General features: G+C 28.7%; 2 protein-coding genes across 3 annotated transcripts; one reads left to right on the top strand and one right to left on the bottom strand.

Moving 5' to 3' along the window:
• Nucleotides 1-410: 410 nt before the first annotated feature.
• On the top strand, nt 411-11,306 carry LOC124955948 (protein quick-to-court). Its single transcript, XM_047511156.1, is given in 11 exon segments — nt 411-1,098; nt 2,916-3,023; nt 3,802-4,372; nt 4,374-4,424; nt 6,800-7,072; nt 7,171-7,702; nt 7,705-7,721; nt 7,831-8,067; nt 8,200-8,298; nt 8,855-8,956; nt 9,994-11,306. Coding segments are annotated over 9 exon segments (2,058 nt in total). The 5' UTR covers nt 411-1,098; nt 2,916-3,023; nt 3,802-3,835; the 3' UTR covers nt 10,204-11,306.
• A 975-nt stretch (nt 11,307-12,281) lies between these two features.
• LOC124955949 (60S ribosomal protein L11) lies at nt 12,282-13,824 on the bottom strand. Of its 2 annotated transcripts, none has more exons than XM_047511158.1 (5): nt 13,800-13,824; nt 13,228-13,383; nt 12,980-13,129; nt 12,747-12,894; nt 12,282-12,467 (listed from the first exon to the last, which is right to left on the bottom strand). In XM_047511158.1, the coding sequence occupies exons 1-5, from the start codon at nt 13,803-13,805 to the stop codon at nt 12,340-12,342; spliced, it is 588 nt and encodes a 195-aa protein (XP_047367114.1). In that variant the 5' UTR covers nt 13,806-13,824; the 3' UTR covers nt 12,282-12,339. The 2 variants fall into 2 exon arrangements, with proteins under 2 accessions (XP_047367114.1, XP_047367113.1); XM_047511157.1 differs by having other exon boundaries at nt 13,794-13,820.
• Between the last annotated feature and the right edge of the window lie 1,640 nt (nt 13,825-15,464).

Below are 15,464 nucleotides of genomic sequence, written 5' to 3'. Positions count from 1 at the left end.
CTCCGTCTCTCTCATTCATTTCTTTTTTCTCTTTAACAAATTCCATTCCTATGTACGAACATTCATATAAATAAATAATAAATAACAACAAACAATATAAAATGATCATTTAGAATTTCTTCTTTATCGGAAAAAAATCGGTGGGTGGGGGGAAAGAAAAAGAAAAGATATTAGACGCAAATCAATTGAAAAATTGAATCATAAAATTCATCCTTTTGAATAAATTGCAATAGGAAGGGCCCCACTCGTTAAAAATAACCATGTTGCTTGATGCTTAAACTTTTTATCGCTAAGATGTCACTAGTGGTCAGTGGGAAACTGAGGAGGTCACGTGACACGGACGTTTCATAATTTTCCGTCGCTAACGTAACAACGCTGACTGCAGCCGACGCGTTTCCATGAGGCTTATAGAGTTCCTCGTTGTCATCGTGTCGTTGTCTCGTGACGTCCTACAACGTCCCTACTATTTCTTAACAATCTGTTTCTTATATATTTAGCTTCAATAAATCGTGATATATATATATATATATACATATATATGTGCATACATATATACATATGTATATGTATGCATACGTCGTCATAGAAAAAATAATCGTTATTCTTAATAAGAAAAGTGTTTTATTGGAAAAAAGTCGTTTGAACAATTATTGAAATATTTAATATTAGAAATGTGATAGACACGCCAAAAGGTGGATCGATCGCATCCTTCGTGAAAAAGGGACTGAGAAATCTTTTCACGATGACAAGTGCAAGCTAATGCAAATGCATAGATATTTTCAAGAATATCGTCAAACTCAGCATCGTAGGAAGTTTCAATGCGCGGCAAAAAAGGAAAAAAAAGATATACGAGTGTTTAGAAAGTGAAACGTTTTCTTCTCATATCCAAGTGAATTTTCTAAAACATTTTGTATAACTGATTTCTCCCGAATAAAACTATATAAAATACGAAATTTTTGTTGCTACGAAACGATCGTCAAACTTTTAAGTGTTCCTCTGTGTGTGTCTCTCTCTTTTTCTCTGTGTGCGTGTGTGTACATGTGTGCGTCTGTGTGTGTCTAAATCAAAGAAAAAGAAAATTGGACTTTATCGATGTTTGTAAGTAAAAATTAAGCTTTCTTACCTTGTAAATAAATAGATAAGATTAAACGATATCTAAGTGTATGCGTACTATACACATGTGAAAAATTTATATATATATATATATATATATAATATTGATAGAAGTAAAACTTTGATATAAGAAAATTTTATATCAAAGGTAAAAAAAAAAAAAAAAGAAAGAAAAAAGAATTAGAATTATTTTTTTCTAGGACAATAATTTTCTTTATTGCGTGTAATTAGGTACGGGCACTTTGCCAACAATATGGTTTAACGAGACCACCGCCTAAATCGTTCGACCAATCATAATCGTTCGACCAATCATAATCGTTCGTTCACGTAGGAGGGACACGTATCGTTCAAAAGTCAAAAAAATTTTGCAAATACGTATTTATGTTTAAATAAATGGATTACACGAAAATATCTATGATGATAGAGATTGTGTAAAACAAACAACGTGTATATACGTGTGTGTCTGTGCAATTCTTTTTTTTCTTTTTCCTTTTTTTTTTTTTTTTTTTTTTTTTTTTTTTTCTAAGGAAATACAAATACTCCATAATACTGCAGCAAAAGTCTCGAAATAGAACGGAGTGTGATCGATTTCTTCCTACCGATAGCTACTACTCGCTTTCTCGTTTCAACCTCTCTTCCCGTCTGCAATGAAATTCTGTGCCTGTGTACGTGCACTCCCCACCCTTTCTTTTTATTTTAATACTTCGTATAAATTGGAATTTTTCATATTAAAAAAAGAAAAAAAAAAAAAAAATACTACAATCGGTGGCGTACGTAATTGTTCGCTACAACTCGTTCCACATTTTTTGTTTCTCGATCTTTTTTCCTTTCTTTTTTCTTTTTTTTCAATATATTTCTTATTTTTTAATTATTATTACTTTTGACTCGAGTAGTGAAATTTTCTACCTTACCAGCTTAATACGTTTATATACTTTTACTTTTTAGATAAAAAAAAGAAAAAAAAGAGAAAAAAGAAATTGAGAACTTGTATGAAATAATACCTTCAAACATATGAATACAATCGTCTATTCTATTCTATTTTATTCTTTATGTTAGAAATGATCTTTCTAATCTCTCACGTAATTATTTAGCCTTGTGAACGTATTTAATTAATGGTTAAAATGGAGGAAGAAAATGGACGCTCTTCATATTGTTTTTCTTTTTTCTTTTTTCTTTTTTTTTTTTTTTATAACTGCATCGCGGTCTCAGCCTTGTAACTTAATTAACGTTCAACGAGTTTAACAAGCCTAACAGACGCGCTCTTACACATGTATATCACATGTATATATCAAATAATATCATGCAATTTATAAGGAAAAAATATGTTAAAATCGTCGATTTCTTCACCATTTTCGTTCCTCCATTTGAATTTCTTTAAGGTATGTTTAATCGGTTAATAAACGCTTTTTCATATCTTTCTATTCTTTTTCTTGTTCTTTTTTTGTTTTAAATAAAACTAACGTAGTCACTGAGCGTGTTCCGAAGTCAAGATACCGCTTTAACATAGTTCCGCTTTGATAAGCATAGCTTTATTTATTTATTTATTTTTTTTTTATTTCTATTTCATTACGAAACGAATAAAAATAAAAAAGAAAAACGAACGAACAAAAAACAATAATAATAAAAAAAGAATTTTATGTATCGTTATATAACCAATTTTCTAATATAAAACAAAAAGAAAAAAAAAAATACAACATTAAATAGGTAACAATTATATTAAACAGGGTGGATGTAAAGGTAATTTTAGAAATCATTTACTTTAATTATTTTTCTTATATTTTCTTTTTTTTTTTTTGTTTCAGATTGTAAAACTACAAGCTGGACTACAAGAGCAATTGATTTTTATAATCGTTTAGGAACTTTTGAACCTACCCTGTATATTGTAATTCTCTAATTACATGCAGTTAAAGGTTATATTTCTTTGTAATATATTAAAGTATATATAAGTTTTATTTTTTTCTTTATACGTATTTAAATGACGTGTCTGTGTATGTGTCTATATATATATATATATATATATATTACATGTATATCAATCTTTATTCTTTTATTTTTTTATTTGTATCCATCTCTCTTATCATGTTCCCCACAAGGATATTATCCTATTCGGTGAAAGGGAATTCTCTTGTGGTGAACGATCATGCGTGTAACGTTTCCATATCCGATATCTATCTATCTATCTATCTATCTATCTTTCCATTTGAAATAAAAAGAGAAAAATATAAATATAGTTCTAAATTGGTACATGTATATATATAACTAGAAAGAGTAATCCAATATCTTGCCAACGTTGCTTTCCTATCAAAGTAAACATTCTGTAGAAAACTGAGGAAACAAAAAATAAGTTTCTAGTTTGAATATTAAAAAAAAAAAAAAAAAAAAGAAAAAAAAAAGATAGAAAAAAATAAAGAAAAGTCGAAGAGATAAATAAATTTGAAACAAAGTTTTTCAATAGTCCAACATATACGGAACGAGAAACTCATGAATTTCGATACTTGAACTATATTCACATAAGCATAATTAATTTCTATCTCTCAGACTTTCTCTATACCCACATAAACATGTATATACATAGATTGCCCTAATCACGGGATTGTACAGAATATAAAAAAAAAACTTTCTATTTTCTAAAGGATCATTAAAAGAGCCCAAGAGGATTTAATTTTATCAAAATATTTGTCTGTTTAGAGATCAGTCAACAATAGTATCGATTGACAGAAGAATGAATTGGACGAACAGGATGGCGCGTCACGGTAGCGAGAGATCCCTACATACTTTACATTCCATGCATCCTGTTCGTACTTCGATTATCCACAATAATAACAACAACAACAACAACAATAACAATAACAACAACAATGATTCAGCAACAATGAATCTTCAAGAAATATGGTCAGCCCGAGCAAAGCTATTTGCAGTAGGTCCAGAAATCGACGCTTTACTTGATGATTCTATCGATGGTGTTTGCAATATTATCAAATACTTGAATTCATCGAGTAATACCACCATAGTTCCTGGTTCCTCTTCGTTAGCTTTGGACTCTCGTATACCCAGACCATCACCTAATAACGTTCTGCGCCGTTCCTCGAGCATGCGCATCCGTGGTGAACGGCTTCCAGCACATCATTCTCGACCCACTACTACTACCACCACCTCGGCTCTTCTTGGCCAACATCACCAACACCACTACCGTCGTCACAACCATCTTTTGCTACAGCAGCAGCAGCAGCAGCAGCAGCAATATCCTGATCATCGTATTTTTTCCGGTCATCACGGAGAATGGAACCGACTCGCCAAGACAACGATCTCTTGTAAGTCATTTTCTTATTTTTATACATACAAATATATATATGTGTTATATATATTATTTTTTGTTTTTTTTTTTTTTTTATATTTTCATTTTATCCGAAAATTTCGACCAATTGATTGGTGTGGTCGAATATTTCATTTAGCTTTTTAAATTTATCTACGTACGAGTGAACAGCAAACATATTTCATCATTATTATCATTTTACATATTTTATAATAATTTGTAATACACTTGCCTTTCTTTTCTTTTCTTTTTTTTTTTTTTTTTTTTTTTTTATTTAATACTTAATGCGAGATCCAATAATTCTTCCTACTACGTATTCGGAAACCTTATCAAGAGAATCGGTAGATCTCATTGGGCTAAACGCCTCTTCCTGTTGTCTTTTTAGTATACTTTTTGTATATTTTGCATAAAAATTTTAGAACATTTTCTTGGTGATTATACTTGGAGTTCAAAAGATTAATGATAAAATTCATTTTGATCATAAACATCATTATATATCTTTGATCAAGAAAGCTAAATAAACGTTCTTGCACTATTATAAAATTTAACATACACATATACAGATATATGTCAGCTGATCCATAGATTTATATTACGTTGTTGTTCTTGATTCCTTTAACAAGAATAATAAATCATTATTATTATTTCTTTTTTTTTTTTTCACGTGATCATAAAACTGCAGGAAAAATTAATTGATATCTTAAATTATAGATTATTACGTACATGTACGTATGTATGTATATATATGTATTGCGTGTTTCATAAACGATATAAAAAGGAATATCATTATTTTGAGTACAATTGAAAAATATGAATTCATAGTATTTTTCTTTTCTTCTTCCTCTTCATTTCTGTATCGTAATACTTGCTTTTTGACTACGTAAACTTCTTTTTAGTCGTCCACTGTTTTTAGTCGTCCAACAGGTAGATATTTACACACACACGTAAAGATCGTATGTTTTCAAAGAGAGACATGAACGTTTTAAACGTAAGAAAGATCTTTCATATCGATTAAAGAGGTCATAATTATTGCTATTATTAATATGGAAAAATTCAAGTATTATAACAGACATAATTTTAACTATGTAGTAGACGTATACACTCGTATGTATAAGTGTACTTAAAAGATTAATACCATCGTATCAAGAAAGTAAGAACGCAAGATCCAATTTATCTGACATAAGTATACAATACTTATCGATCTTATCAATGTTATCTTTGTCCATGAAATTCCTATATTTCTTCTTCATTCTTCATACGTAAAAAGACGTCGAGCGTGTATGTATGTCTGCGTGTATGTGTAATTGATATCTTATTATCGTTGTTATTATTATTATCAATTGATTTATTATTATTTCTCTTTCATTAATATTTATCTCTGAATTAATTTATTGCGTATTTTCTGTGGCTATGATCTAATCAAACGAATTACATAATAAATTAATTTTTGAAGATTCTTCACTTAGACCATTTTTATAATCACTATAATATCAAAAAATGTCTTTCTTTTTTTTTTGTTTTTTGTTTTTTTGTTTTTATTTCTCGCTGTAAAATTATCTGTAACAGAAACGTCGGGATAAATTTTTCCAAATTTTTCTCTTATTCTTAAAATAACGTTCATTTGAAATGATAAAAGAGAACGATGTTGAATAGTTGGCAAAAAGGAAGAAAAGAAAAAAAAAAGAAAACACTAGCAGGTAGTATCTTCCACCTTTCTGAATTATCTATTACCTTAGAAGGAGAGAAGGAGAGAGAGAGGGGGGGGAGAGAGAGGGAAAGAGGGAAAGGGAGAAAGAAAAAAGAAGAAGAAAAAAGGAGAAGGGAGGAAGAAAGAAAGATAGGGTGGGAGAGTAGTAGGGAAACACATAGAGGAAGCCACGGAGAAGCTCCCTGACCTTTCTCAACCACGCGTCGGCGCAGATCGTTTTTCTCCTTCGCACTACTAGACCAGATTCAACATCCAGAGTTGACCGTGCTAAAAAAGCTTTGGGTTCAGGAGCCTAACGTCATGTCAATTTCATTTTTCAATCATTTTTTTATTTTTTTTACCATGGATAAGATCATTAAAATTTCTTCAAAGATCCATTCAGTTTTCAAACCTTTATCCGAAAATAGTATATAATAGAAAGAGAGAGAAAGAGAGAGACGTATGGATTCACAGGATTATAGGAATTCTCGTAGTTGTCCATCGGTTGGTATCTTCTGATCTATAACTATGTTGATTAAATAGAGAAATGGATGGAAAGATTGTTAAAAAAAAAAAAAAAAAAAAAAAAATTTTTTTTTAATTGCAACCTACGAAAACGAGAGAAATGAATTTATCTGACAAGTTTTCATTATTACGATTATTGTTGTTGTTATTAACTATTACAGAGCCTCTCACTGACACCAGCTAGGCCGCGAACAGGACACGCGGCCTCAGGGACAACACCAGGAGCAGATGACAGTGATGCAGAGAGTGTGAGAAGTTACGGAAGTGCATGCAGCACCGCAAGTGCCTGCGATCATGCTTCCTTTGCTTTGAACGGTACTACTTGGTCCGGTCGATCACGAAAGTACGTTGTCCATTGTTCTAATCATACTGGGGACAATGAACAATATCTTACACCGACGCAAAGGGCCGCCAGACAAATTAGGAAATTTCAGGTAAATTCAAGTTTACTTTGAAATGAAAAGAATAAACAAAAGAGAGAGAAAAGAAACGAAAACGAGACAAATTATAATGATAATAATTTTTGTTATAGGCCCTTTTGAAAGAAGCAAGAATAGAGATCGAAGAAAAGAATCGAGAGATCATTCGATTAACTAAAGAGGTCGTTGAATTGCGATTGTATAAAGCATCATTGAATAGTCCGGATGAAAGAACTGATAGTAGCGATGCACTTACTGTACGTGAAAACAATCCTTTTTCGCCGGAATCACCATGCAAAGATCTTTTAGACGACGGTAGTTTCGAGAAGGTCGCTAGTCCAGAAACTTCGGATAAACGTGCCCAATCGGATGTACCATCCTCTTTGGCAGATTCAGGACATTTTGAAGACGGCTCCGTCCACTCGAAAGATTCTGTGTGCCTACCGGAAACGGTACCCGAACCTTCTGGTAATAATCCTCCATCCAACCTAAGACAAGATGAACCTAAAGACGATAGTAGATCAGTCTCTGTTGTGGATAGTAATAGTCCTGAAAGAGATGAAGAAAGACGTCGATTGGTTAATCATTATGAAAGCAGAATCGAAGAAATGCACCGAAGACATATCGATGAAATGCAGGAATTGAAATGAAGCACAATGATAAGGTAAACGAATAATTTTTTGTTTTTATTTCTTTTCAAATCTCTTACGTTTTTTTGTTGTTTGGTATAGATACGTCCATTCATCCATCTATTTATTTGTTTGGTGATATAGGTAGAGAGCTTGTTAAATCAACTATCTGATATTAATACTCGCTATTGCGAGGTAAGGCCGTCCGTTGATGCTGCGGAAGCTCGTATTGGAGAATTGAAAGAGGAATTGGAGGCTGTGAAAAATGAACTGGATAAGAAGGAAGCTTTAATTAAAGAGCAAGAAGAGAAGCATAAACAAATGTACCTGAAAGTGCATGCGAATGAACAAGAAACTGCACGCACTGAAAAAACTGATCAGGTGATGATACGAACTGTATTTTGTTCTCTCCCACTCTTATTTCTCTCTCTCTCTCTCTCTCTCTCTCTCTCTCTCTCTTTCTCTCTTTCTACATATATATATATAAATATTTTTCAAATATCAAATTTACAGATACCTGAAAATGCACAGCAGAAATCATCTTTGGAAGTTAATGCCACCGATTTACTACAAGAATTAACAGTTACAAAAGCAGAATTAGAAAAAATTAAGGTAATCTATATTATATACCTGTTATATTGTGAAAATTGTGTAGATGTATTGATCTCTATTTGATACATTCAAGTTGTTTCAGAATAAGAACAAGTCATGATTCGTTTTGGTTTTAAATAATAATATGATGGAAGCAATGAGAATGTTTTAGCAAATAGAATTGAATCACAATTATACATAAGTGTAATGTAGACTTTTTTTAAATCTCCTTTGAAATGCATACGTCAAAGAAACTTATTTCTATATTCTTTAAAGATTGAAAGAAATATTCTTTATCAAAAAAATTTTGATAACTTTTTATAATACATACTTGTTAATTTAATAAAATCTGTATGTATTTACAAGGAGAATAGTAAAATCATTTCACTTATTTAGTATCGTAATAGTGAAGCTTTTTGTTTCACATATTGAATTTCACTGCGTTAGTTAGTTCATCAACATCTGCATTGATCGAATGCATGCATCGCTCTCTGCCAACAGTATTTTATTATTCATAATTCACTATCTTTTTGTACTAACGATGTGTCACTTTTTTTGGTCGCCGCTCACACTCCAGGATACAAGCTACTCGCCTGAACCTCACATTTCAGCCGATCGTAGCCAAAATTTATTAAGCGCTCAGGAGGCTGTTTCTCTCTGGGTCCTTGGCACACGTAAGGTCTGTATTCTTGTTCGACTGACACGTGAAGAATCTTCATTCATTTTCTCTGTTGTGCAACTGCGTTGCATTTGCTCGCATATAGTGCACAGATCTTCCTATTGTTATTTTATTTTGCAAGATCGTTCAATTTTCCATCGCTTGAAAAATTTCATTTATTAAAACACACACACATATATATATATATATATAAAATTATGTTAAATTTTTTTTTATCTCCAAAATGTTCAGTAAAAATTTCGACAATTATTTTAATCCTATAGAGAATGAGCGTTCCTTATTTTATCAAAGTTATTTTATTTATTTGCACTTTCATGCATATACATGTAGCTTTGTTAAATTTGTAAATATGTTTAAATAAAAGCATGATTCTTGATGATAGTACATTGTTTATCATCATAGACATGTTTATTCTTATATATTAACGATCTAAGCAAACTTCTAATTTTTTTTTTTTTTTCTTCATCAAATAATGGTGGAATTTAGAACAATTTTGTATAAAAAGTTTAAAGTACATTTTCTTTATGTGATGGCTTCGCTCTTAAAATCTGCATGTTGATTGTCAAGCACAAATGTAGATGGTTCACAGTTTACACTACAATACATCGCTCTTAGATCGGGCCATACAGTGCACTTGGAAGAAACAGCCTCTTATAATTCAATAGATGTAAGTTTGCACGTGCTTAGAGCAATGCACGCTTCCAATATTTATATTTGTATAGAATTTGCCTGCAATTTCATCATATTGGATCCAGAAATAATAAAATTATAAAAGATTATTATTATATATGAATATAATTAATTAAAAAAATTAATGTGCTATATGTGTAAAGGTAATTTTCATAGAATGTATCCTGATATTACTGGATTCATCTATAATAAATGTTATTTTATTTTTTAGAGAAAAATATTCACTGTTTAATAATATGCACACAACATATAAAATATAAAATGGAATAACATATTAATAACAATATATATTAGCATTTTTATTATTTTTTTTTTTTTTTCTTTTTTTTTTTTTATATATATATTAGGCAATGTATCGGAGTATTGTGGAGGCAAAATACAAGAAGGATGAATTGGATCTTGCAATCACCTTGCAGTTTTTAAAATCAGCATTTTATTACTTCCTGACTGATAAAGAAAATCATCGTGGACATCTGAATGCTATCGAAAGTATCTTGGGTTTTACCGAAGCTGAGAAACACAACATTGATAAGATTTATGGATCTGCTAGAAAATAACTTAAACAACTTTATAAAAAGCGATGTATATGATTGTTAGAGACATACGGTGCAACGTGTTCTCCATTTATTACTTTTCTTGATATAATATTTATAATTTTATATACACATTGATATAAAAAGACTAAATATGTATTTCTCTTAATGTTTAAAAAGAAACATTATTTTCTATTTACATACGTTCGCATTGAAAAAGTATATATATTGATCGTACTTATATTTTCAATAATTTTTTTTGTAATGGATAACACTGTATGTCATATACTTTTATCATACTGCTGCTGGTTAGCAGACAATTTTAATGATTTTAAACATTTTTAATAATAATAATATGTATTTCAATTTTTATTATGCGATGAGAAAAATTTTGAAATTGTAATGTATATGCGTATGATACAAATTTAATAGTCTTCATATTATATGGTAGAGTTCTATGTATATTGATTTCCATCAATGGATATGTATTTCATAAAGAATATATGGCATAAGTTATTAATTAATATAGAAACTTCAATAGAATTTTCCTTATGTTCTAATTAAAACTACATCGACTATATTTTTAGATACAAATGTCTAATTAATATTTAACTATTATTTATCGCGATATGATCATTAATATAATATACTGGACTCTAAGGCCTATTTATATAACTGTTTGAAAAAAAAAAAAAGAAGAATGACAGATTATTTTTCATATTAATATTTGAAATACATATCCACATTGTATATTCATACAAATATTAGAATATAAAAATAACTACATATATTATAAAGCCACAAAATATTTCTATTGGGGTATAGAATGTTTTACATTCGTATAGAATTAAAATGTGTTAGAAATTAATTAGATTGATAAATAAAATAACTTAAAGTCTTATTAAAATCAAAGAAAAATCTAAATTATAGTTATACTTAAATTTGGTGGCACATTACACATTGAAGTAATAAGGAGACTGAGAAGATTGCCTTTTTATCTGCTTATCTGCTTGATCTTGCCTTTAATCTGTTTATTATCTAGTATTATAGAAAAATTCACAGTGAAAGTGTTATTAAGAAAATATATTATAAAAATTAAGAAAAAAAATATAAGCATATTACCTATATATATATATTTAATATAGTAATATATATATATATATATTACATGTACTTCCTGGATAGATTTTTTTGCACCAATAACTTATTTTAATGTATTCTTTACTGCCAATATTTTATTACTGAACACTTCCATCGGTAACAGTATTCCACTGTAATATACTGACTTACTTTTAAATTATTTATAATATTACAAGTACATTAAATGGTGGAATATTCCTGAATAAATTTAATAAAGAATGATATGGATATAATCATTAATGATAAAAAGGGATTACATTCAAATTGTGCAATAAAGAAAACCAAAGATATTTAGAGCAGCCTATTTATCTGATTGTATCATAATTTGATAACTTCATATTTTCATTTAACTATTTAAATTAAAATACCTTGTTAAGATAACCAAGGTGAGCTCTGAACATAAAATTGGCATTAAAATTTAAACTTTTTCCTATTGCAAATAAATTTTCAATTTATAAAATTATATGTTCCTATGGTGCCAATGCTGTGAAAATTAACTAACCAAACAAAATATTTTAATCAAAGCAATGCTGTTTTTATATATAACCTTAAATGGAAGATTAAGTAATTAAATTATTATTAATATATAATGTAATTCGATTTATTTTGACATGCACATAATATAAGCTAATGTAATCAATTATAAATTTGAAGTAATCTTTTATAGAAATAAAATAGTTACTACAAAAAAAGGAAAGTAATCATATCTATAGATAAATAAAATATAAGAAATATTTCCTTTGCATTCATATATAGTTTCTTCACTCGTCATTAATATACATTAATACTTGTTCAGAGCTCTGATATGAATATGTGGAAATGAATGTAGAGTATGTAAATAATTCTATAATAAAGATATGAATAAAATTAAAAAAAAATGTCCAGCTACATACTATTTTTTCATTAATAATTATCTAAAAAAAAAAAGGAATGTCATAAAGACAATTAAAAAATATATCCCACATGTTAGAATTTTTTAATACGTTTTATAAAATAATCGTAAAATACAATATTTGTACATTACTTTTTCCCAGCAATTATGATACCATCATACTTCTGTTGGAACCATTTCATTGCATCTTCTTTAGTTAACCTATGAGGGAAACCAACTTTTCCAGTTTTTCTTCGTCTGTGAGCTACATTGAAACCTACAAATTTATAAATATGTAAAAAATTGAAATGTTTCTGTTGTATAAGCAAAGAAAATTTTAATATATATATATATATATATGATATATATTAAAATGTAGATTCAATTAAGTAACACACCCAGTATAAGAAGTGGGCATGAGTTGCAAATATGAAACATTTATTTTAGCACATGTTTCACAATAATAGACATCGTCAATGAATAAACATGATATCTATGATACCAAATAATGTGCAATCTTAATGAGTGTGTTATTAATTAATAAAAGGTAACTAACCTGGACGTCCAAGTACAACATAGAAGTCCAAACCATAAATACCAATGCTAGGATCATACTTAATACCTAAATCAATGTGTTCTTGGATACCAAATCCAAAATTTCCAGTACCTGAGAAGTTTTCTCTTCTCAATTCGTATTCACGTACCTATCACAATGTAATGATATAATATTTATTAATTATACAAATAATCAAAAAGAAGAAAATAATGGAAAATGTTACGTAAACTAACTTTTAAACCACGCTCAAGAATCTCTTCAGCTTTCACTCCACGAACAGTACAGTGTACAGCAATCTTTTCATTACGACGTATACCAAAGGAGCGTACGGTGTATCTTGCTTTTGAAAACACTGGTTGTTGACCAGTTAACTGTTCCAATACCTATACCATCCAAATTGATATTCAATGTTATCCTATTATTATTTTTACTTAACTTACAAATTATTATTAAATTATTTTTACTTTTTAAAACAACATACCTTTGCGGCTCTTGTCAATCTATCACCCGACTCACCAACGCAAATGTTTAAACATAATTTGCGAATTCTGACTTCGCGCATTACATTTTTAGACGCATCTTTTGGTTCTTTTTTCGCCCTTTTTTCTATTTTCTTCTCTGTTGCCTTCTTTGCATCCTATAATCAAATACGTATTATGATTAATATTCACAAAAATACACCTTCAGATAGACACGTGTAGTGGCAGCAGAATGAAGGTTATAAAAATTTTATTACGATTATAAAAGTAATAACAACTTCACATTATAGAAAACGATCAGATCGAAAGAAGAAAGAAAGATTATATCAAAATAATCATTTTTCGAAGGTTATGATCGCAATGCACGCTGATCAAACGCACTATCATATAAGGTCGACAGGTTGTTACATATAAACAGATAAACGTGTTAACCTAACTAATAAAGAATATTATTTTTAATCGGAAAAAAGCAATATTCTGCTTACTATACTTAAAACGATAATAAAATAGAAAGGATGAAGGCGATATATTAAGATATTTTCAATTGATTTTCGTATGAGGACCGTACACTCACCGCCATGATGGATAGAAAAGACCGATGACCGATGCGCACTCTGGTGGACGATACTTAAATTACTTTACATATATATCGAATCGTGTATCGAACGAGTGTTCGATAATACGATTTGTAATACGTAATACAATTTTGTAATGAATAAAATTTGTAAGTATATATATATATATATATATATATATATATAAATAAACTTTTAGAAATATTTCTTAAATAAATTATTAAATATTTTAATCCTACTGAAATATTATTAAACTTTATGTGTTCAATAATATTTTATTAATATATATAATATAAATGAATTTTCTATAGAATTGTATAACACATGTTTCATACAATATATTTATACAATCGAAACATATTTATCTAATTATAATTATTTATTAATTCATTTGTTATTATTAATATCAATATAAATAAATAGAATTTATTATGTCGCTCTATTGACTAGGTTTTGAGAATTCGCCCTAATTAATTCGCCGTCTTCTCTTTTTCAAATCATACAAGAAATTTAATCTGCCTAAATATGTTATATGTAAGTTCGTGTTAATTTTTATTTGATTATATAATTAATTTTTATATATTTTATTTAATTGTTATAAATATTCAACAGGATGAGACATAAGAACAACAAGAAATTGCAGTTGCTCTAACCAAACAATAGAAATGAAGGAATCAATGCATTCTATTCTGAATTATTATTTCTAATGATTAAAGGTATAAAAAGAAATATATATTGCTTTTCTTAAATTTTTCTAATAATTAATAATAAATAATTACAAATAGGATATTATTCTATAAAACATAATATATAATATATAATAATATATAAAATAAGAACTTTATAATTTTATTTGAATTCCAAGTTATATTCTAATCATGAAATTGTATGTAATATGTAATTTCAGTACATAAATATGAATTATAATCGTTGTTGAAAGATTAAAATAATTATACGATCGGAAATCATATAAATTAAAACTTATGAACAGAACACAAACTGTATGTGTATATATATACGTATATATGTATATATATATATATATATATATATATATATATATGAGGTTTAAAAAAATAATATATATAAAGACTTTCACATAAGTTTTTTAATCATAGTTATTATTATCGTTAATATCCATATAATTATCAATAACTACAGTAAAACACAAAACAAAAATGGTGATATCTGTACATTCTCCTTAAGTGATTAACATAAACTTTTTTTTTTTGTATACCAGTAGTAGAGTGTCTACTTTTATAGGAAGAAACTAAATCAAAATATTCACAGATAATTTACAAGATAGGTGAGGCGTTTATTGGACGCACGCATCGCGAATCCGAATATTCTTTTCTCTCATACACACACACGCACTCGCGCATACATACAGGCAGGATACATACACACATGCATACACGTTATCGCTATCTCTTTCTCTCTCTCTCTCTCTCACTATCTCTCTTCCTCTCTCTCTCTCTCTCTCTCTCTCTTTCTTTCTCATCATATAAAACATTTATTTTTATCTTGTCTTTTCTTTTTTTTCCCCTTGTTTGTTTTTTCAATCAATTTTGCGAGGGCGAATAATTGTAATTGAAAAAAGAAAATGAACAAACAAAAGGTATGGAATAAAAAATACAAAAATAAAATTATCGGAAAAAAAAAAG

The sequence above is a fragment of the Vespa velutina genome, chromosome 20 (assembly GCF_912470025.1).
Source record: "Vespa velutina chromosome 20, iVesVel2.1, whole genome shotgun sequence".
Classification (NCBI taxonomy): domain Eukaryota; kingdom Metazoa; phylum Arthropoda; class Insecta; order Hymenoptera; family Vespidae; genus Vespa; species Vespa velutina.
Note: the sequence above shows the minus strand (reverse complement) of the source record. Positions and strands in the feature narration are given on the sequence as shown.